The 23,683-nt window shown below is 37.6% G+C and overlaps 1 protein-coding gene across 1 annotated transcript; it reads right to left on the bottom strand.

The window, feature by feature from the left end:
- Positions 1-12,062: 12,062 nt before the first annotated feature.
- Positions 12,063-17,068, bottom strand: LOC143647716 (uncharacterized). Its single transcript, XM_077117499.1, is given in 3 exon segments — positions 12,063-13,030; positions 13,033-13,603; positions 17,057-17,068. Coding segments are annotated over 3 exon segments (1,551 nt in total).
- Positions 17,069-23,683: the final 6,615 nt, after the last annotated feature.

Raw genomic sequence — 23,683 nt, 5'->3', positions numbered from 1 at the left:
TAAACTTGATATCTTTTAACTTAAATACTATAACAAGAACAGTACAATTTATGTCATATGCTAAGAAGAAAACAAGGTATTTGCTTTATATACTCATACAGACATACTCAAAACAAGGAAGAAGCATTCATATGATTACAGTCTTCATTTCTCTAAATAGTCATGTGGTTATGATTCATATTTATCACTACCTTCTTCCAATTCTATTCCATGTTCCCTTCACCCTCAGCAAGCACTTCAGCTGGCTGTAATTCTTTGTCTGGTGGGGTGATCCAAACCTTTCCTGAAGTTTCTGGACCATTGGCAATCCAGCCTGTATTGGGTTGCTGCAGTTATCCATTGACTTTAATCACAGGGCACAGTAATATTAAGAGATGCCCTAGGAAAACTCTCTAGTATTCCAGGAAAACTCTTCTTTACCTCCATTGTGTAATTGTAGTCTAATTTCCCCTTGATAGTCAGGATCAATCACCCCAACCAGTATAGTAACACTCTTCCTTTTCTGTTAATTCAGTGACATGAAAAGTCCAAAGTGGCCAGGTGGCAGTCTTAACTTCCACTTAAATGTAATCATTATTGTGTCTCCTGGTAAGAGCACCCCTCCTTTCAGAACCAAGATCTGTATATCATCAGAGCTTGAGGTTTCAGGGACAGAAGCAAAACTTTTTCTTGTGGATCAGTAGGGATGACAGTGAGTAGTAACACTTCCATTTCCACCCCTTGATTCCTAGATGTGTGAATCTTGGCTATAGGAGAAACAGTATCATAGAGTGGATGCTGAATCAGAGAATCCACAGCTTCCTGGAGAACATTGTCTCAGCTCTATAAGATATTGTCACCTAGCTGGCCCCATAATTGGGTCTTCAAAAGGCCATTCCACCATTCTATCAACCAAGCTGCTTTAAGATGATGGGGAACATGGTAAGTCCAGATAATTCCTTAAGCATGTGCCCATTCATGCACCTCATTTGCTATGAAGTGGATTCCTGGAACAGAAGCAATGCTACATGGAATAACATTATGGTGGATAAGGCATTCTATAAGTCCACAGATGGTAGTTTTTGCAGAAGCATTGTGTGCAAGGAAGACAAACACATATCTGGAGTATGCCGCTTTTTCCATGATGGGAGTGGTCCTATGTAATCAACCAGCCATGAGCTTGCAGACTTAGGGCATGGTGCCATACTGGGGAATGACCTCCATATCTACAACCATGACCACCACATTCATGAGCCATGGGGCAATGGCAAGAGTGGCTAGAGAACGAGTTCCACCCACTGGGAGGATTTCCCCTTACCACTGTCCTTCAAGGACATCCTAGAAAGGGGCTGTAGTGCTGCAGCACTTCACTTTTGAGTGGTACCTACTTATCTTGCAGAACCATCCTCTAACCAAGACCGAGTTTTCTCTTCTTCAGTCAACTGACTGTAAGCAATTCCCCACAAGGCTATATTTCTAGTCTGAGAAAGAGTAAGTAATGTGGCAGGAGTGGGGTCCACAGGCATTTGGACTGCTTCCTCATGTAACATACTTATGCCTTTAGGACCTACTCAAGCCCTATCTCTTACATTCCACTTACATTTTATGACCAGGTGTTGCTATGAAAACCCAATTTTATGGCTTGATGAGTCAGACAACATCCAGCTTATGATAGACAACTGAAGTTTCACGGTAACTTTTTGGTCCACAGTTAAAGCATTCAGTCTTTACTAAAGCTCAATGGCAGGCCAAAAGCTGTTTCTCAAGAGGAGAGTAGTTATCTGCAGGAGATTGTAGGGCTTTACTCCAACACTTGTCAGAGAGCTCCCTATTTTTCTGGTCTGCAATCAAAACTAGCAGCTTTCATGGTCATTCTGTAAACAGGCCAGTGTAGCACACCTAAAATAAGGAATAAAAGTCCAGAGAGACCAACTAGGCATTGTACCTCTTTTTTGATCATAGGAGAGGTCAGATATAACAGCTTATCCTTCACCTTAGAAGGGATATCTTGTCATGCCCCATACCACTGGACACCTAGAAATTTCACTGAGGTAGAAAGCCCACGTATTATTGTTGGATTTATCTCCCATTCCCTGATACGCAAATACCTTACCAATAAGTTTAATGTAGTTGCTACTTTTTGCTCATTAGGTCCAATCATCACGATATCATCAATATAGTGGACCATTGTGAAGTCTTGTGGGAACAAGAAACGATCAAGTTCCTGTGGACAAGATTATGACATAGGACTGGAGATTTGATATACTCCTGAGTTAAGACAGTGGAGGTATGCTGCTGGCCTTGCCAGCTGAACGCAAATTGTTTCTGTTGGTCCTCACTGACACCTATTGAGAAAACAGGCATTCACCAGATCAATAGCTGCATACCAGGCACCATGGGATGTATTTGCTTTTTCAAACAATGATGCCACATCTGGAACAGCAGATGCATTTGGAGTCAGCACCTGGTTAAGTTTACACTAATTTATTGTTATCCTCCAAGACTCATCTATTTTCTGCACATGCCAAATAAATTGAATGTGATGCACTAGGGCTCACTACCCCTACATCCTTCAAGTGCTTAAGAGTGGTACTAATCTCTGTACCCCTCCAGGAATCTGGTATTGCTTCTGATTTACTATTTTGCTAGGTAGTGGCAGTTCTAGTGGTTTCCACTTGGCCATTCTTACCATAATAACCCTCACCCCATAAATCAGGGAAATAATTTGAAGATTCTGCCAATTACTGAGTATGTTGATTCCAAGTATGCATTATGGAACTGGCAAAATGACCACAAATGGATCTGGAGACCCACTGTGAGATGGATCTGAGCTAAAACTCCATCAATATCCTGACCTCCATTAGCCTTATTTTGACTGGTGGACTACAGTGACATTTTGCATCTCTGGAAATTAGTTTCACTTCTGAGCAACTGTCTAATAATCCCCAAACTATATGATCATTTCCTTTTCCTCAATGCATAATTACCCTGGTAAAAGGCCATTTGGGGAAGGCTTGGAGGAAGATTAACAGTGTATTTTTTGAGCAGTGTAAAAGGTCTTTCCCCAAGAGTTTGCCTTTCCCTCATTCAAGGTCTGTAAGCTGCAATAATTCTGGGAATTGATAAAGGGACCACAATTCTGTTTTTGTAATTCAAGTTAGGCTTCTCTTCACATGACCTAGAATTCTGTTTATACAGCTCAAACAAGAATTTAGTATACTGCCCATCTATTTTATTTCTAGTACCCCATGATCTACCAGCTAATGCCATAAACCTCTGCAAGTCAGATTATTTTGACAGCTGCTTTGAGTCTGCTGTGCATTATGGTAGCCATGCCCACCTTGTCTATCATGATTGACTGTTGCCTCATGGCTTCTAACAACTCAGTATCTAATCATCCCCACTGTGTTTAAGGATTCCCGTTCAGTGACATCAGTTAACACAGTAATATCTGACCAAGAGAGAAGGGCAACTACAGAGCTTTTAAGGGACAATGGAACTAGTCTCACAAATTTGTTCCCCATAGTCCTGGTTGAAGGTGTGTCTTCTAGACATTTCTAGGCTAGGTGAGCAGGCCTAAACTGATAAATCTGTGAATAATATTCCAATCTCTCTAAACCTTTGTATCCCCTCATCTACATTATACTAGGGCAATTCTGGCATTTGGATCCCAGGAAATGATGGCTACATTTTGATCCATGATTTAGCCAACCACCAAAACAAGTTGTTAACACCTTTTCTGACCCCAAACTACAGCATTGAATACAGAATTTCTGCTTGGTGGGCCCATATAAATAAATTCAGCTTGATCCATCTTTATATTCCTTTCATCATTATCCCACATTCTTAATATCCATTCCCACATATATTCCCCTAATTTCTGTCCATATAAACTGGAAAACTCATGCAGTTATTTTGGAGTATTGAGTACTTCCTCATTGGTCACACTTTGTACTTCACCTTTAGGGGCCAGTTGGGACTTTAGTCTAGTTATAGATCTTGAAGAAAAGAGGGATAATGGTGGGGGGGGGGATCATGAAAATAATTATAAATTTCTTTCAAGCCAAATACCTGAGGGCATTCTGTTGTAGCTTCATCTGCTGAAACAGGATTAAGTACTCCAGAAAGAGAAGTCAGGACTGTTTCCCTTGAGAGTTTAGCAGGCACTGAAAGGTGAAACCCTTTGGGTGTAGGTTTGATGGCAGTCTCCTCAGGGCAGACTGGAAGTGGGATAGCTGTTTTATCAAGACAGACCGTTAAAGTTCCATCTAACAAAGACTCAGCAGAGTCCAGAGTTGCTATATCCACACCGCTATTATTATCAACACAAATGTTCCCATCTTAAGTTTCAGAATCCCATTATTTTCCAATCAAAGCCCTTATTTTAACAGGAGACATTCTGCAAGGCTGAGAATTTATTTTATGTTGTAAATCTGCTACTTGCACAATAAGGCTTTGAATCTGGTTTTCAGAGATTTCAAGTCTGTGACCACAGGAAATAAGATTTTCTTTCAGGGCACACATAGAAAGTTTAACATCATTCATATGGCATTTAAGCTACAAATTTGAGGCCTTCAGCTCATCCCTTTCCCTCATAACTGTATTCAGCATATCTAAGAAAAACAAGCAAAGCTTATATACTTCTTCACTCCACAAATTTCCTTTAAGGTGTCAAAATCACCCTCACCCAGAGCCTTCACTCATATAAGTGGACAATTAGCAGAATCAGAGGATGATATTTTGCATATTTCTATTGCTAACTCATGCCATGGACTCTCGGTGCCATCTTGATTACTGGAAACAGAAGTATGATTACCTCTGATTCTAATCAGAGTAGAGAAACAATTGTAAAAGCCCATTTTCCAGATTCTGTTTCTCAAAAATCACCCCCACAACCAAGCTGTACTAGTAAAGGTTCTCTAGAGAAACACAACAAACAAGAGATGTCTATAAATATAAGATGTATAAAAGTGTCTCACGCAACCATGGGAATGCAGGAGTTCCAAATATGTAAGTAGGCTGCAGAGTTGGTAAATACAATGATGGTTCTCCACAAACTCCACAGGAAGGGGCTTGCTGGCTGAAGAAGCAAAAACAAGTTTCTCTTCTCCTTTAAAAGTCTATAGCAGACTTAATGAATTCAACTGATTGGATTATCTCATTTACAGGAGATGTCTCTTTGTTGATCATAGATGTAATCAGTCACAACTGCAATTAACAGAATGATGATTTAATAACTAGTCTTCTGGTTTATCATTCAGCCATGAAATATCCTTGCAGTAATAGTTATATCAGTGCTTGCCTGACCAGACAATTGGGCACCATCACCCGGCCAAGTTGACAGCAGAGCCTAACCATCATAGCATATGATTTTTTTAACTAAACAGTCCACTTGTCAGTCTATTCTACCACTGTTTGTTCTACTGATTTATTTGTCTATATTTAAACTAGTTCCATGATATGTTAATTATCATGTCTTTATATTAATTTCAGAATCAGATAGTGAAAGTTCTTATATTTATTAAAGAATTTGTGTTTCATATAGACATTTGGCTTTTGTCCTGGCTTCTGGATTGGGATGGGTGGTAGAAAAGGGAGTGGGAATAGCTTTCTTTATAACTTTGGAATTTCTTCATGATAGGAGTATCTTTATTATTTGTGGTGGGCCCTGGAACAGCATCTGATATTTTATACTAATGTGAGATGACTCAGGTGTGGCTTAGAATGCGGGTTGGCCACACCTGAATGACCGACCAGACAATGAGGGTTTTGGACTTTGAGCCAAGTTATCTCAGTCCAAAGTCCCTGACATCTGGGAGGAAAGGAGGCTAGTGACTGAGTTCAACCACATGGGCACTGATTCAATTAATCATGTCCGCATAATTAAACCTCACTAAAAACTCTGGATACTGAAGCTTGGGAGAGATTTCCTGATTGTCAATACATAGCAATGTGCTGGAACAATGATTTGTTCTAACTCCATGGGGAGAGAACATGGAAGCTTCACATTTGGGTCCCCTCCTAGATTTCACACTATGCATTTCTCTCTCTCTCTCTCTCTTTTTTTTTTTTTTTTTTTTTTTTGCTAAATATAATTTGTATCCTTACTACCAAAATAAAATTGCAACCATATGTGGCTCCTTCTAGAGTTCTGAGACATTCTAGTGAATTATCAATCCTTACTTCGTGGTAGAAATCCCATAGCCAAGTCATCAAAGTGAAAGTGGTTCTAGGAACTTCTTGTTTTGTACTGAAATGATATTAATGATGTTGAATCCTCAAAAGAACATTGTAAACATGTTGACTGGAATTAGAATGTAAACAAATTGAGAAACACATATTGTTGTAACAAGTACTAGCCAGACGTTTTTGCAAGAATATGATATGGACTGGCTTGATACAAGTCAGTGTTACTTTCTACAAAATACAGTACAGATGCCACTTTGGTGAGAGTAAGGCAAGAGGCAAGCTGATACCCAGTTGCTCTGACTCATGCCCTTGCTATGCTGTGAAATTTGCTGCCATTCCCACTGAGTCACCATGACCAGACCAGAGCCTCCTGCCATCCACTTTGAAACTGCCATTGAACACTATATTAGTTCTACCTCACAGCAAGTCTCATTATAGGTATGCCTGCTTACTTTCAGCCTCATGCCAATGGACTTTTGAGACTCTGGAATCCTCCACCTTTGAATATGCTGTGTGCCTTTGACCTGGTGATGGCACTATGGTTGTATTGACAATTTGCAATTAAGCAAGTAGATAAAATGCATTGGTCATTCAGACTAGGGTCTTATTGGATCTGCTTCCAAGTATAAATTTACTTTCAATTTTGATGTTGTGAAAATTTGCTAATGTGGCTGATTTTGTGTTTGTATGTATGAACTGGCAGTGTTCAATCTTCTCCTCTCCCCGTAGTAATTAAAAATATGTATCTTTTCGGTTTTAAGTACCTGTTGTTTATGATAACAAATTATATCTGATGGAGAAGGTAGGTGAAATTGATTACTCATTTAGTTAACTTAGATGGCATCACAACAACATGCCATTTCTCATGTCCAATGGGCCTGGGAACTCCATTTTCAACCCCTCTTCAGCTCAACATGTGGGTTTTTATGCATAGTAATTTAGTAATTGAATTTTTCCTAATTTAAGGTCATCATGCTTGTTATTGTCCATCCCTATTACCTACTGTTGGGGTTTGAATCATTCCTCCACAAAAGGCATGTTCAATTCCCAACCCCTAGTCCTGTGGGTATGAAATGATTTGTATGTAGAACTTTTGAAGATATTATTATATGAGGTATAACCAAACTAAATGATAGTGGGCCCTAATCCAATATGGCTGTAGTCCTTATAAACCAAGGAAGTTATGGAAGGAGAAACCACAAGGAGCGCCCTGAAGCTAGAAGTCAAGAGAACCTGGAAAATAAAGGAGAAAGCATTGCCGTGAGCATTGCCATGTGACAGAAATGCAAAGGGCCAAGGATTGCCCACAGCCAGTCCCTGAAAACCATAGTATGCCTCAACTTTTTAAATTTTCCCTAGCCTCAAAACCATGAGCCAACAAATTTCTATTGTTTAAATGAACCCATTAAATTGTACCTGTTTTAGCAGCAAGGAATCCAATACACTTATCCTTTAAATTTCACTCAATTTAACTTAGCCCCAATTTCAGAAGACAGGCAAATATTTTATTTGGGGATGAAAGTAGTATGGAGGAAATGACATTTAAGATGAATCTAAAATTGTGGGTGGCCATCTTGAAAAGCAAAGACACAAGAACTACAGGAACAGATAAGAGGGAATATGAGCAGATGACATGAGATGATGAAAGATGAAAAATGTACATTTTGTGTTCAGAGAAAATTGAAGTTCAGTTGATTTACAGTGATGGGTGGGCTTATGTTGTGTAGAAATAGGCAACAGAGCTAGAAAAATATAAGTGAATCAGTGCATGTGAATATTTTGATTATTAGAACTCATTAATCTAAAGTTTTATTTTTCTCACTTGAATTACTAAAAATACCTGCTAATTAGATGTTCTTACTCCAGTTTCTCAGCCTTATCAAATTGTTTTTACTTATTGCCCAGACAGTTTAAAGAATAGTTCTTCTGGAAAGCTTTGCCTGAATTTTCAGATGATGAAAGTCTCCATGTTAAATATTCTTTTATGATAAAGAGCTGCTCATTCACAGTTTTAGTCACTGTGGTAATTAAATAATTGTTGCATTAACATAAGCTTATCCCGCTAGATGGTAAATTCAGAGAAAGAGGTAGCATATTTCTGACTTCTTTAAAAATCTTATTCTAGAATAGTATATGGATGAATGCATCCTCCTTGAAAGTAACAGAACAAAACACGTGTTCATTAATTCATTCACTGAGAACATAGCTCAATGAATATTATTTTGAGAACCGACTAGCACTGACAAAATGTTTGACAATGCGCTACTGAGGGATGATTAATAAAAAAAAATATATGCAGAGTAAATTTAGGGGGTAGACAAAGCTATTTTCTGTGATGACTACTGTGTCTAATAAATAAACATAAATTGGTGAAATCAATTGCATAGAAATGACTCATGACATTACATGAATATATTAACATATTTTGAATAATTAGTATTCAGAACCGAATATGAATGCAATAATCCTTAGAAGTCAGAACTCTATGCTGTCCAGTGGCAAGATGACAGCAGGATGGTAGCTCTTGGAGATAAAGCACCTGGGGTAGAAGAAGCCTGAGACACGAACCTTTAGATTCACAATCCACAGAGATAGTTGAAGTGTAAAAGTTTGCAGAAGGAAGACATTGGAAGTCTTTTAGAGGCAAGATCTGAAGAGATTGAATGTGACTCTTGTAGAGAGCAGGATTGCCCATGTAGGAATCTAGAGACCCAAAATCATTCTTGCTAAATGAGTGGATTATGAAGAGAACCAAATCTTGATCCTGGCAAATTCAGAATGTTGCAAAAGGCTTGGGTATTAGGGCTGGTTTTTTCTACACCAGTATTTCTATGAGATTGAGAGAGTTTCTTGAGATACAGTAATGATTCCATAAATTCATAGCTTCTAAAAATTGAGTCCACCCTATCCAGTGCTAAAGAGAGAAGCAAGTCTCTTTGGTGAGAAGGTGAACTTTATTGCAGTTACACATGTAAGGAACTGGAGGAAATATTTCCGAGAACTGTTTCAAGTGAAAAAGCCCAAGGAGTCAGAAAAATGGCAAGAATCCAGAGGAAAACAGAAAATAAGAAAAAAAAAAACAAAAAAAACTAAGTAATAGAGGATTCATTAAAATTGAGCAATGGTCTTTTGCTTCCTTGTTGTTTATTTCATTCTTGTTTAGTCAGCACTTCCTGTTATCTTATGGGTCCTCCTCTCTCTGCTGACTATTTAGGCATCTCAGGTCTTCAAGTCAGGAAGCTGTTGATTTATTAGTCTATGTAGTGCTTCTGGTACCATTTCATCCTGCTTTAGGATGTTATCTCATTCCTGCCTGTCAGACCGAGGAATTCTGGTTAATGTAACTATGATCAAAGACTAAAATTTTGAGATTAGATCAACAGCAAAATATTTCATCAACACCTTTATATCAAAATTGCTTGAAGCATGCATGGGTAGTTCAGTCATTAGAATGCCTGCCTTTCATGCAGGAGACCAGGGTTTGATTCCCAGACCGTGTACCACCCAACCCTCCCCCCCAAAAAAAAAACACCAAAAATTGCTTGAGTGAAGTGATTATAATGAACATTTTCTAGCTAACAAAGGCAATACTAAGCATTTTCCAGGTAAAAGATTATATTGAGCATTTTTCCAACTATCCAGTTATCAGCTATAAAGTTTTCATATTCTGATGCTAACATTCTGAAATGGACTATTTTAATATTTTACTTCAGTACAAGTTGTGGCATTAAAATTTTTTTTGGCATTAAAAATTTTTGTGCCCAATGTAAAAAATACTACTTGTATATGAGAATTTCATTATAATGCTGTGTAATTACTATTGAATCTATATTATCTTTAAAAGAAAATTTGGTTTTTATGTAGAACATTTTCAGGGGCAAAAGAACCAGGAAAAAAGCAGAATAATCTTAGCTATGACCCCAAACTAGCCAAAAGCAGTAGGCATTCCCCCATGTTAATATAATTTTAAATGCATTCTGGATCTCTAAAGTGATTGTGGCCCGCAGTAATGGTTTTGTTCATTGCAATAATTTGGATTATAACATTTTCAAAAATTACAAAATTATGAATGAAATAAGAATTGAGTTTACAGGGAGAATGTACCATCACCATTTCAATTTTTATCAAGGAAAGCCAAATGAAGTTCTAATGTTTCTTCACAGTATTCCAATTCATTTAGAAACCATGATTACATCCTGAGTACACTGGTAATGATGATGATGGTGAAATAAGTAGAAAAAAAAAAACAACAAAGGAATGAAGGGATGAGAGAGAAGATTAAATTCCATGACACATGCATTAAAATGGAACAATGGAGTCTATTCATAGCCTTGCCATGAATTTTGCTGCATGTCCTAGAATATAACTCCTTTAGGTCTCGATTTCCATCTCTACACAATAAATTGAACATTTTATGGTGACACATAACAGACAAAGATAGATTGGCTTCTATAGAAGCACATTTTGAGCCATATTGATTTTGAGCCTTAGAAATGCGCCCACACCTCCAGGAACTAGACTTTAGATTTAATATTAACTGCCTTATACATTTTGGTGGTTTGGAGCTGTATGTACCCCAGAATAACTTCTTCTTAAATTTAAACCATTCCTGTGGGTATGAACCCGCTGTAAGTATGGCCTCTTGATGAAGTATTTCAAATAGGGTGTGTGGGCTTGAAGCTGTTATATACCCCAGAAAAGCCATGTCTTTTTTTCCTGAGCCAATCTTGTAGGGGCAACTGTTTCAATACTGATTCAATATTGCATGCTGAAAACTTTTGATTAGATTATCTCCAAGGAAATGCAACACACCTAATATTTGGTGTGACCTTTTGATTAGATAGAGATGTGACTCCACCCATTCAAGGTGGGTTTTGATTAGTTTACTGGGGTCTTTTAAGAAGTGAAACATCTTGGAGAAACCTCAGATGCAGATACAGACATTTGGAAATGCAGACGCAGAAGAGAACAGTTGTTTCAGAGCTCACAGAGATACAGATGCTTGGAGATGCTTGAAGTGCCAACAAATGCTCAGACAGGAAATTGTTGGCAAAGAGGATGAAAGCAACAGAGCCCAGGAGCAAGGGATCAACAGATGACAAACATGTGCCTTCCCAGATGGCAGAGGTATTCTGGTAGGCATCAGCCTTTCTTGAGTGAAAGTAACCTCTCATTTGTTCCTTAGTTTGGACATTTTCATGACATTAGAATAGTAATTTGCAACTTATTAAATTGCCTTTTTTTTCTTAATAATAGATTTTAATTTTTTGTTTGAGTTTGGTATTAAGTATCGAAATTTAACTCCCTTATAACATTTCAATTTTTTTTTATTTTATTTTTTTTACATGGGCAGGCACTGGGAATCAAACCCGGGTCCTCTGGCATGGCAGGCAAACATTCTTGCCTGCTGAGTCAACTTGGCCCACCCTTAAATAGGTTTTTGCTGATGCATATGCCCAGATTAACAATGAGGTTTGGCTTCTAGTTGAAGGATCTTATATATTCAAGGCTTCAAAAAATTTCGAAGTTTAATGACCTCTCCTATGTGAAATAATCACTCAATATACACCCACGATAGCAATAAGAAAATCCAAGTTTTTTGCTTCAGGACCTTGGAATTCCTTCTGCCTGGAATACTCTTCCTCCTAGTATGGTTGGCACCTTATTTTTCAGTTCTCAGTTCAAATGAGAGGCTGCTCAGACCACCCTAGCTAAAGCATGATCCCTACCTCACATTTTTCTGTCTTAGTGTGGTATTGCAGCTCTTGGAAGATATTCATGTATTTCTAAATGAATAAATTAATGAAATTATTGAATTCTCAGAGTTACTGAGATTTCTGATGTACTATATATGCTTAGGCTTTTCTATGAAGGATTTTTCGTTTTCAGTTCTTTCATAAGATTACTCTTCTCTCTGAGTTCTTTGATCCATATGGCACTTTGACTTCTGGAAGGTTTTTCTCATATTCAAGACAGTCATAGGGTTTCTCTCCTAAATGAGTTGTCTGATGTACAGTGAGTTTTGACTTCTCTCTGAAGGCTCTACTACACTTACTATACTTATAGTGTTTCTTTCCTGTATGAATTCTTTGATGTATAATGAGATATGATTTCTGGGAGAAAGCTTTCTCACATGTATTACATTCATAGGATTTCTTCCTAGTGGGAACTCTCTGATGAATAATGAGATATGACTTCTGGATGAAAACTTTCTCAAATTCATTGCATTCATACAATTTCTCAAAATTTTCTCCTGAATGAGCTCTCTGATGTAACATGAGATATGACTTTCGGAAGAAGACTTTCCCACACACAGTACATCCATCAGTTTTTTCTCCTGTATGAATTCTCTGATGAGCCCTGAGACTCAACCTAAGGGTGAAAGCTCTTCCACAGTCTGAACACACATACGGTTTCTCTCCTGTATGAGTTCTTTGATGTCTGCGCAGTGTTGATTTCTCTCTGAAGGATTTGCTACAATCATTACATTCATAGGGTTTCTCTCCTGTATGAGCTCTTTGATGTGCATACAGTGAAGATTTCTGTCTGAAAGATTTGCCACAGTCATTGCATTCAAAGGGTTTCTCTCCTGTGTGTGTTCTCAGATGCACACTGAGGTGTACCTTCTTATTGAAGGTTTTTCCACATTCTGTACGTTCATAGAGTTTCTTTCCTGTAGGAGTGATCTGATGAACAATAAGGAGTGAATTCTTATTGACAGTTTTTGTATACTCAGGACATTCATAGGGTTTCTCTGCAGTCTGAGTTACATGAGGCTGAAGAAAGGATGAGTTATGATTAAGGTTTTTCCCATATTCATTAAGGTCATGGGGTTTCATTCCATTATTTTTCTCATGCCTGCGTGAATTAATAATTTCCCATAGCCATTATATTCATAACATTTCAGTGGTGCAAAGCTTCTGTTATGATTGAGTAAGCCTAAATTATTGTTAAAAATTTTCCCATATGACTTATATATATATATATATATATATATATATATATATATATATATATACAGTGTTTGTACTGAAGAAAATACCCATGTGCTCTGAGGAAGTGAGTTTACAAATACATTACACTCATGACTTCTCTCCTTAGTCACAATTTTCTTGTTAATGGGTATGGTTTGCCTCAAGTGCCTGTTTGGATTTTCCTGATGCCTCCCCAACTGGTCATCAACTCACCAGACTTCTATACAACTTGTACGTGGGATTTCTCTCTCTACTATCCAAAGCCCTCCTTTCTCCAATGAAGCAATCACACCTGGTTTGGTAACAGGATTCCCCTGACAGACCAGATAGCTATAGTTCTCTAGCATCACATCTCTGTACAGAGTCCTTTGAGTAGGATCCAGCTGATTCCACTCCTCCTGGGTGAAGTCCACAGCCACATCTTCAAATGACACTGATTCCTGGAACTTAGTTATGCCCAACTGTTGTGAAGACCATCAGAGGCCTAAGAAGGCAGAGTTTGCCCTTCACCCCACCGTAGGTATCTAAATTGCCTTTTAAGAGCCATTCCATTTCTGTTATATTACATTCTGGTAGTCTCACAGATTAATACATAGGATATGGCCCACCTCAAAGAGGGTGGGTCTTACTCCTATTACTGGAGACCTTTTATGAAGAATGAAATTCAGACAGAGAAAGAAAGCCAAGAAGAAAGAGGTGGGGCATCAACAGAACCCAGAAATAAGGGAGACATCAGGAGATGTTATTATATGTCCTGCCATATGACAAAGGAGCCAAGATCATTGGAAGCAAACCTCATAACACCAATCTAAGGAAGAAAGCACCATTTTAATGACACCTTGATTTGGGCTTTCTTTTAGCCTCAAAAGCATAAGCAAATAAAACCCCATTGTTTAACCTGACTTATTTCATAGTGTTTGTATAAGCAGTCTAGGAACCTAAAATATAGATGATGAAAGGGGTGAATCAGACTGGAAAACTGATTGAAATGCAGAGATTCAGATATGTTTGCAAACCAAAATGGGTTGAATTCAATAACAGTTATTAAAAGTACCTCGGCACTCTTTCTCAATTTTATGAACTAATACAGCTCCCCTATATTTTTGCTTTTCTTCATGCATGTTATACCATATAAACCTAAGACATTTTCTTGTTCTACATATTTCTGGTGCATGATTCAGCCTTTGATTTCTTTCTCCTGTCAGCAGAGATGTATTGTCGATTGCTCATTGAATTATTTGCTTTTTCCACCACTCCTGAGATTTTTAGTCAGAGAAATATACACATTCAAATTATGTACTATGAAGAAATTACTACTTTAAGATGGTTAAAATGATAAACACATGAATTAACATCTTGTACACACTTAAGCTGCCAGAGACCATTCACGGAGTACTGTTGATTTCTATTTTAACCCCACAAATACAAAATAATGTCATTAGGAAATAAATATATAAGAAAAAACACATTAACATTATTTTTAATGAATGAAGTATTTACATTTAAATCAGGTGAATTATCCTTCCTTTTAGGAAGACAATCAATTAAAATTAATTTTATCTAAAATGCTAGCATACAATTTTAAATTTGGTAAGTATTCATTTTGCTGCTGACAAAAGGTAGTAGATGAGCCAGAGATGTGTGATGAAGAGAATTGAACAAATGTGATAAGAAGGGTGAGAGGAGTAGATAGTAAATAATGAAGATGGCAGATGCCCAGAACAGAAAGTTTAACAAAAAAGGGATCAGGGTACACAATTGTTGGTCATGGTAGCCAATCCCACTGGTTTATCTGTAACAGGGTGACGATTGTAGTTGTAAGCTGTTATGTACCCCAGAGAAGGCCTGAGTGCAGGCCTATCATAAATGGGATGTCCCGGTTAGTTATTCCAATTGAGATGTGATCCATCCCATTCAAAGTGGGTCTTAGTCCTTTTACCTGAGTCTTTTGTGAGTGGATAAAGGACAGAAGGCTGGAGAATTTAGAGAAAAGCCCTGGAGAAGCTAACAAAGGACCTATACAAGTTTAAAGAGGAAGCTACTGGAACCAGAAGATGAAAGCAGCAAACCCAGGAGAGAAGAGCCAGCAGACACCAGCCATGTGCCTTTCCATATGATAGAGATGTTCCAGATGCCAGTAGCCTGACTTCAAAGTACAGGTATCATTATTCTGTTGATGCCCAGAGTTGGACATTTTCACAGGCTAAGAACTTTAACACATACACTAATAAATCTCCATTGTTAAAAGCCGGTCCATTTCTGGTATGTTGCATTCTGGCAGCTTTAGCAAACCAAAACGATGACTGACTGATTTCAAAGGCAAATCAGATTGGAAAGTAAAAACCAAGTGTATAAACAGTGTGGGAAGCCACAAACTCAATAAACCAAGAGTCTGAAACCACTGAACCCATAACCTATTGAGCAGCAGCTTCTGTATTCATATCCCTTGGAGCATTAGCTGTGAGAGCTAAAGCCCAATGTCCCAGAGTAAACAATCTAGAAGGGACTGCAGAGCATGGAGTTCTCAGGCAGTAGCAGGCATTTGGGTAGGGGCTGGACATCACACAGGGCATCTGGCAACTGATGGGCTCACAGTAGTTCTCTTCATAGAGAGAAGAATACAGTTGTCAGGCACTGAAAGAGCAAAGGGCAGTGCTGCAGACAAGATTGCTGTAGGAAGAGTTACAAGGATAACTTGGGTAGAGCAGGTACGACCTAAAATCAAAGGAGTGAATGCATCTAAATTATCATGAGGCAGTTGTAAGTTTTATTGTCACCCTCTCAACTAGGCCATTATCTATTTCAGTATTGAATGTGGTCTACTTCAGGGTCATCTTTCCCACTTTTGTACTTTTTTCTACATGGATGCAATTCATTAATCTCTGTACTTATAGTTAAGTTAGTACTTGCATAGACCCTTTATGAGAGTAGTAGACTGTGTTTTGAATCCAAGAAAAACAAGTTCTTATGCTTAATGACATCTGTGTGGATGTGAGTCTATTGTAAATAGGAACTCTATTTTTTGTTTTAATATTTTTATTGAGAAATATCCATACGATACAGTCCAACCATATTATACAATCAAGGGCTTACGATATAATTACATAGTTGTATGTTCTTCACCAGGATCATATTTGGAACATTTGCATCACTTCAGAAAAAGAAAAAAAAAATTCATGCATCCCAAACCCCTTACCCTCCCTCTCATTGACCCACAATTTGTTTTGTACTCTATCTCCCCCTGTTATTTACGTATTTATTATCCTTTTTTTAATCATCTGTCCATAACCTGGATAAAAGGAGCATCAGATACTAGGTTTTCACAATCACATGGTCACATTGTAAAAGCTTTATGGTTATACAGTCGTCCTTAAGAATTAAGGCTACTGAACACAGTTCATCAGTTCCAGGTACTTCCCTCCAGCCACTTTAATACACCATAAACTAAAATGGGATATCAATGCAATGCATAAGAATAACCTCAGAAATAACCTCATGACTCTGAATTCTCTCAGCCACTGACATTTTATTTTGTCTCATTTCTCTCTTCCCCCTTTTGGTCAAGAAAAAAAGCTTTCTCATTCCCATTATGGCAGATCTGGCTGATTTCTGGGAGTTAGGTTCCATGTTGCTAGGGAGATTTACACCCCTGGAAGTCACATCCCATATAGTGGGGGATGGCAATGAGTTCAACTGCCAAGTTAGCTTAGAGGGAGAAACCAACCTGAGAAACGAAAGAGGTTCTCTAAGGCTGACTCTTAGGCATAATTGTCAGTAGGCTTAGGTTCTCCATTGCAGGAATAAATTTCACAGGAGTCAGCCCCAACATTGGGGCCTCAGCATATTGAGTTGCTTGATCCCCACTACTTATGATAATATCAGGTATTCCACAGATAGGAAAATTGAATACTTACTCTTTTCTCCATAGTTCCTGAAGGGGACTTTGTAAATACTTTTTTTATTCTCTGCCTAAATTTCTCTGGGACATGTTGGGGCATCATAGTAACCTGTACATGCCAACAAGATCTCACACCCTATTCAAGATTACATATAATTATGGTGTTTAAGTAAGCTGACCATACAAGTTAATTTAGATAATTAGTCAATTTAGATATATATTTTGCACCAAATAAATATCTGTCCCTTTTATCTCTCACAGAGTTTGAAGCTTGAAAATATGGGCCATATCATCTTTTACCCAGTATTCTGATTTACCTTAGTCCTATGCACATCAGCTTGATATCTCTAGATGATGTTTGATCACTTTTCCAGCTTTTTAAATGGTTGCTGAATGAAGTAATGCTAACTTTCATAGCTTCAGTGCTCTAACTGTGAGTCACAAGTGTCACATAAATACCCAAAGCTTCTGGGAATGACCAAGTAATATACAATTATCTTATTATTTCAGAATTTATAGATATCAGTTATAATTTCTAACTATATGTGGCTGCTAAAAGGTCCCAACCTGATAACCTGTGGTTTCAATTTCAATTCTCTGAGTTTGTATATTATGATTAATCCTTATGAGGGAGGCATAATGATATTTGTCATTTGGTTTCTGAGACTTTATTCAACATACCCTCCTTAAGGTTCATCCACCAGTTGCATGCCTCACACTTTATTCCTCCTTGCAGTCTCATAGTAGTCCATTGTATCTAACACGATAGTTTCTCATTCAATTCCTCAGTCATTGTTCCCTTAGGCCACCTCCATCCATTGCAAACCATGAACTGCCTCCATAAACACCAGTGTGCAAATGTCCATTTCTGTCTCCATTCTCAGTTCCTCCAGGTATATACCTAGCAATGGACTTGCATAATCATATGGAAACCCCAACTCAGTCCTCCTTTGGAACTAGCACGCTGATCTCTGGAGAGGTTGCCCCTCTCTACTTCCCTATCAACAGTGAATAGATATATCTCTTTCTGTACATTTTCTCTAGCATTTGTTTTACCCTGTTCATTTTTAAACAATTGTGTTTGCATATCTTATTATCCAATTTAAGTAAATAGACAAGTCTTCACCCCCGTGCCAGTTTGAAAGCTTTATGTATCCCAGAAAAGCCATGTTCTAATCCTGATCCAATCTTGTGGGAGCAGCCATTTCTTTTAATTCTGATTCAATCACAAAGGCTAGAAATTATTGATTAGATTATCTTCATGGAGATGTCATGTGTGATTGTGGGTGTGATGTTCTGATTAGATGGAGATGTGACTCCACCCATGTCATGTGAGTTTTGTTGAATAACTGGAATTCTTTGAAGAAGAAATATTTTGGAGAGAGCCAGAAATGACAGAATCCTCAGAGATGACAGAAACAACAGAGCTGACGGAAACTTCAGTACAGAGCTGACACAGAAGCCAATACTTGGAGAACAGAGACACAGATATTTGGAGACGCTGGGAGTCCAGTAGATGTCACCATGAGATATTAAGCAAGACATAACCTGAAGAGAGCTAAGCAGAAGCCAAGAGATGAAATCCAGACCAGGAGAAGCAAAGTGAGGAACCCCCAAAGGAACAGAGGCTAAAAACATTGGAGCCCAGGAACAAGGGACTAGCAGATAACCAGCCACTTGACTTCCCAGATGACAGAGATTTTCTAGACCCATCAGTCTTTTTTGTGTGATGATGACCCCTTTTTGGTGCCTTAACTTGGACACTTTCACTTCCTTAGAACTTTAAACTTATAACTTATTAAATTCCCCTGATTAAAAGCTGCTCCAGTTCTGGTATATCACATTTTGGCAGCTTGCAAACCAACACAGCCACCATAATTTATATAGAGATAAAACTTTTCTTTTGCATAGAGTCCATACCCCACCCCCACCCTCTGCTTGCTGACATTTAGTTTTGGCATAATATCTTTGCTATATTCAATGGAAGTATTGCTACTGTTACTGTTGATTATGGAACCAAGCTTGCATTGATTGTACCTTTTCTTGTATACCTTCCATTTTCAATACCTTGCAGTCTTGATATTCATTTGTACTCCCTCATACAAAAATGTTTTTATATTTGTACATTTAATCACCATCATTGTCTACTCTAGCATTCTTAAATTATTCTGTCTCAGGCTTTATCTTCAATTTTTCCTTCTGATTTCATACATGCCCCCAGCCTTTCTCCCTCAACCATACTCATGTTCTGGTTCATTCAGTGTAGTTGTATTATTGTGCTACCATCAGGTAGTATTGTGCTATCCACTTCTGAGAATTTTTACAATCAGTCTGTCCTATTGAACAATCTGGATATTCCTTTAGCACTAAATGTCCAATCTCAACCCTCTTTCTCTCTCCTGATAACCTATATTCTTTACTCAAACTTCACTCAATATTAATTCATAATAGTGAGCCCATACAGTATTTGTCCTTTTGTTTCTGACTAATTTCACTCAGCATAATGTCCTCAAGGTTCATCCACATTGTTACATGTTTCAAGATTTTATTCTGTCTTACAGCTGTGTAGTATTCCATTGTATGTTATATACTACAGCTCGCTTAGCCACTTATCTATTGATGGACATTTGAGCTGTTTCCATCTCTTGGCAATCATAAATAATGCTGCTATAAGGAATGGTGTACAAATGTCTCTTTGTGTCTTTGCCTTCATTTCCTCTGAATATATACCTAGTAATGGGATTGCTGGACCATATGGCAAGTCTACACTTAGATACCTGAGAAACCACCAAACTGCTTTCCAGAGCAGTTGTACCATTTTACATTCCCGCCAGCAGTGGGTAATGTGCCTCTTTCTCCACATCCTCTCCAGCATCTGTCACTTTCTGTTGTTATTGATAATGACCATTCTAGTGGGGGTGAGATGACATCTCATTGTGGTTTTGATTTGCATTTCCGTAATAGCCAGTGAAATTGAGCATCTTTTCAAGTGCCTTTTGGTAATTTGTATTTCCTCTTCTGAAAACTATCATGCATTGATTTTTTTAAATTGGGTTGTTTGTCTTTTTATTGTCGAGTTGAAGAATCTCTTTAGATATTCTTGATACTAAACCCTTATCTGATATGTGGTTGCCAAGTATTGTCTCCAACTGCATAGGCTGCCTTTTTACTTTCCTGACAAAATTCTTTGATTAACAAATAATCTATTGCTTTTTTCAATGCTTGTGCTTTGGGTGTAAGGTCTAAGAAACCACCTTTTATTACAAGATTTAAAAGAATGTTCCCTACATGTTCTTCTAAAAGTTTTATGGTTATAACTCTAATATTTAGGCCTTTGATCCATTTTTAGTTACTTTTTGGATAAGATGGAAAGTATGGATCCTCTTTCATTCTTTTGTATATAGATATCCAGCTCTACAGACACCACTTATTGAAGAGGCTGCTCTGTCCTAGGTGCATTGGTGTAACTGTCTTATCAAAGATCATTTTTCCATAGACTAGAGGGTCTATATCTGAGCACTCAAATAGATTCCATTGGTTAGTATATTTATCTTTATGCTAATAACATGCTGTTATGACCACTGTACCTTCATAATATACTTTAAAGTCAGGTAGTGTTGAGACCTCCCATTTCATTTTTCCTTTTGAAGATATTTTTGAGACACCTGAACTTCCAAATAAATTGGGTTGCTGGTTTTTCTATTTCTGTAAAGTTGGTTGTTGGGATTTTAAGTGGTATTGATTGATCTATAATTGTATATATACAATTTGTATAAACTCAGCATCTTAACTGCACTTAGTCCTCCAATCCATGAACACTGTATGCCCCTCCACTTATTTAGGTCTTCCATGATTTCTTTTAGCAATTTTTGTAGTTTTCCGGGTATAGGTCTTTTGTATTCTTAGTTACATTTATTCCTTAATAATTAACTTTATTGGATGCTAATGTAAATGAAACTTTTTTCTTGATTTCCTCCTCACATTTCTCATCACTACTGTATAGAAACACTACTGATTTGGGGATATTGATCTTATACCCTGACACTTCTCTATACTCATTTATTAGCTCTAGGAGATTGCTGTAGATTTTTTTATGGATTTTCAACATGTACCATCATGTCATCTGCAAACAGTGAGAATTTTACTTCTTCTTTTCTACTTTGGATGCCTTTTATTATTTTTTTTTCCTTGTCTAGTTGATCTTGCTAGAATGTCTAGCTCAATGTTGAATAACTATGGTGACAGTGGGCATTGTTGTCTTGTTCCTGACCTTAGAGGGAAAGCTTTAAGTTTTCCTTCATTGAGGATGACGTTAGCTGTGATTTTCTTTTATTTATTTCCTCTATCATGTTGAAGAAGTTTCCTTCTATTACTGCTCTTTGAAGTGTTTTCATCTAGAAAAGATGCTGAATTTTGTCAAATACCTTTTATGCATCAATTGAAATGATCATGTCATTTTTCTGCTTTGCTTTGTTGATAGGATATATTACATTAGTTGATTTTCTTATGTTGAACTGGCCTTGCATATCTGGAATAATCCCACTTGGTCTTGGTGTATAATTCTTTTAATGTGCTGCTGGATTCAACTTGCCAATATGTTGTTGAGAATTTTTAAATCTATATTCATTAAAGAGATTGGTCTGTAATTTTCTTTTCTTGTATCTTTGTCTGGATTGGTATTAGGGTGGTGTTGACTTCATAGAGTAAGTTAGGGAGCTTTCCCTCTTCAATTTCTTTGAAGCGTTTGAATAGGATTGGTATTCATTCTTTCTTGAATACTTGATGGAACTCACCTGTAAAGCCAACTGGACCTGACTTTTCTGTTTTGGGAGCTGCTTGATGACTGATTCAATCTGTTTATTTGTGATTGGTTTATTAAGGTCATCTATTCTTTTTGACTCAAAGGCATGACTGTTCGTGCCTTTCTAGGAAGTTGTCCATTTCATCTGTGTTGTCTAGTATATTAACATATAGTCCCTCATAGTTTTTTCCATGACCTCTTTTATTTCTGCCATGTCAGTGGTTATGTCCTCTCTTCCATTTCTGATTTTATTTATTTGCAAATAAATAAATGTTGAATTTTTTGAAATACCTTTTCTGCATCAATAAAGATGATCATATGTTTTTTCCATTTTGACTTATTGATATGGTTATCTTAATGTTAATTGATTTTCTTGCCTTGAACCAGTCTTGTATACCTGGAATAAGTCCCACCTGTTCATGGTGTGTAATTACTTTAATATGCTATGAGATTTTCCATGTCTGTTTGAACATCTTGATTTAGTTGTTTCAACTCCTGTATGTCATTTGAAGTGTTGATTTGTTCCTCTGACTGGGCCACGCCTTTGATTTTTCTAATATGCTTGGGTTTGTTTTTTTTTTTTTGGCATCTAGGCACTTAACTTCCTTAATAGTTTATTCTGGAGGTTATTTTTATTCTTTCACATAGGGTTTTCTTGCTGGATGGCTTTGTTCTTATCTGTTCTTTGACATTCAGTTCAAGTTATTCAGTTTATTTTAGACCTCTAGCATAGGTTCTTAGGATCAGAATTTGTCAGTTCTTGTTTATGTGTTTCTTGCCCTGCCTCTATGGGGCCTTTCCTTTTGGAGATGTCTCCTCAGTTATTATAGACCTTAGTCAGACTTTCCCAGACCAGATTCTTCTCAGGAGGCACGAGTAGCCAGTATCAGTTTTCCCTAAGGGTGAGACACAACATGTTGTTAGACTTTACTACGAAGCCTCTACACTCTGTGATTCTCCTATCCTGCCCAGGATGTGGCACTTGTCTGTCAACAGCATCCCACAAGCTTAAAGTGATGTGGTACATCAGCAGACTCTCTTTGCCAGGGGTGTGGTTGAGACAGAGGTGAGATAGTAGAATGGCTTTGATTGCTTCTGTTTCCCATCTCTGGGTCCTGAATTCCTTGAAGGAGGGCTCCACTTGATTTGGGTCCCATACGACTTTTCTTGGTGAAGATACACCCTTTAAGGAATTAACCCCTTTCACCTGACCGTTTAGTTTGTCTCTCAGGCCAGCTTTAGTTCCTCCATTGCCTAGGGCAGTGCTGGAGCCTCAGGGTCCTTCCATTTCTATCTAATGAGTTGTTAAGAAGTAAAAAAAAATAAATAAAGCCTTTTCAGATATGGACCCCGCTCCTTGGTTTTGTCAATCAAGAGCTTGCATTGGTATGTGGCTCTATATATCTCCAGGCTTTATATGCCTGTTTTTGGGTTCAGCCTGTTCCAGTATTTTGTGCTGTCCAACTCAAAATGCTTTCTTTTTCCCATCAGCCCTGCTCCCTTTCTGCGAGGTGAAAACTCAAGTCACAGGACAGAAAGGGACAAAGAACCTTCTTACGTTCTATTTCGCCTCAAATTTCTAAACTTGGGTATCTAAACGTAAAAAAAATTATGACTTTGTATATCTTTCAATATCCAAAGTTTTAAAAATGTAATCCAGTTACTCTCCTTCTTAGATTGCTCCTCCAGCCTTTTACTGCTCAGGCTTTGAGTGAAACTTGGAAAATTTCATAGACGGTTGTCCTCCTATAATTTCCTCCTCCCTAATCCTGTTCTTTAGGATTGATTTTCCTCTAAATCAAATCAATTTTCCTCTGAATGTCTAATTCTATTTTTTTTCAT

This window comes from Tamandua tetradactyla, chromosome 10, assembly GCF_023851605.1.
Source record: "Tamandua tetradactyla isolate mTamTet1 chromosome 10, mTamTet1.pri, whole genome shotgun sequence".
Taxonomy (NCBI): domain Eukaryota; kingdom Metazoa; phylum Chordata; class Mammalia; order Pilosa; family Myrmecophagidae; genus Tamandua; species Tamandua tetradactyla.
This window is presented reverse-complemented; position numbering and strand designations above follow the sequence as displayed.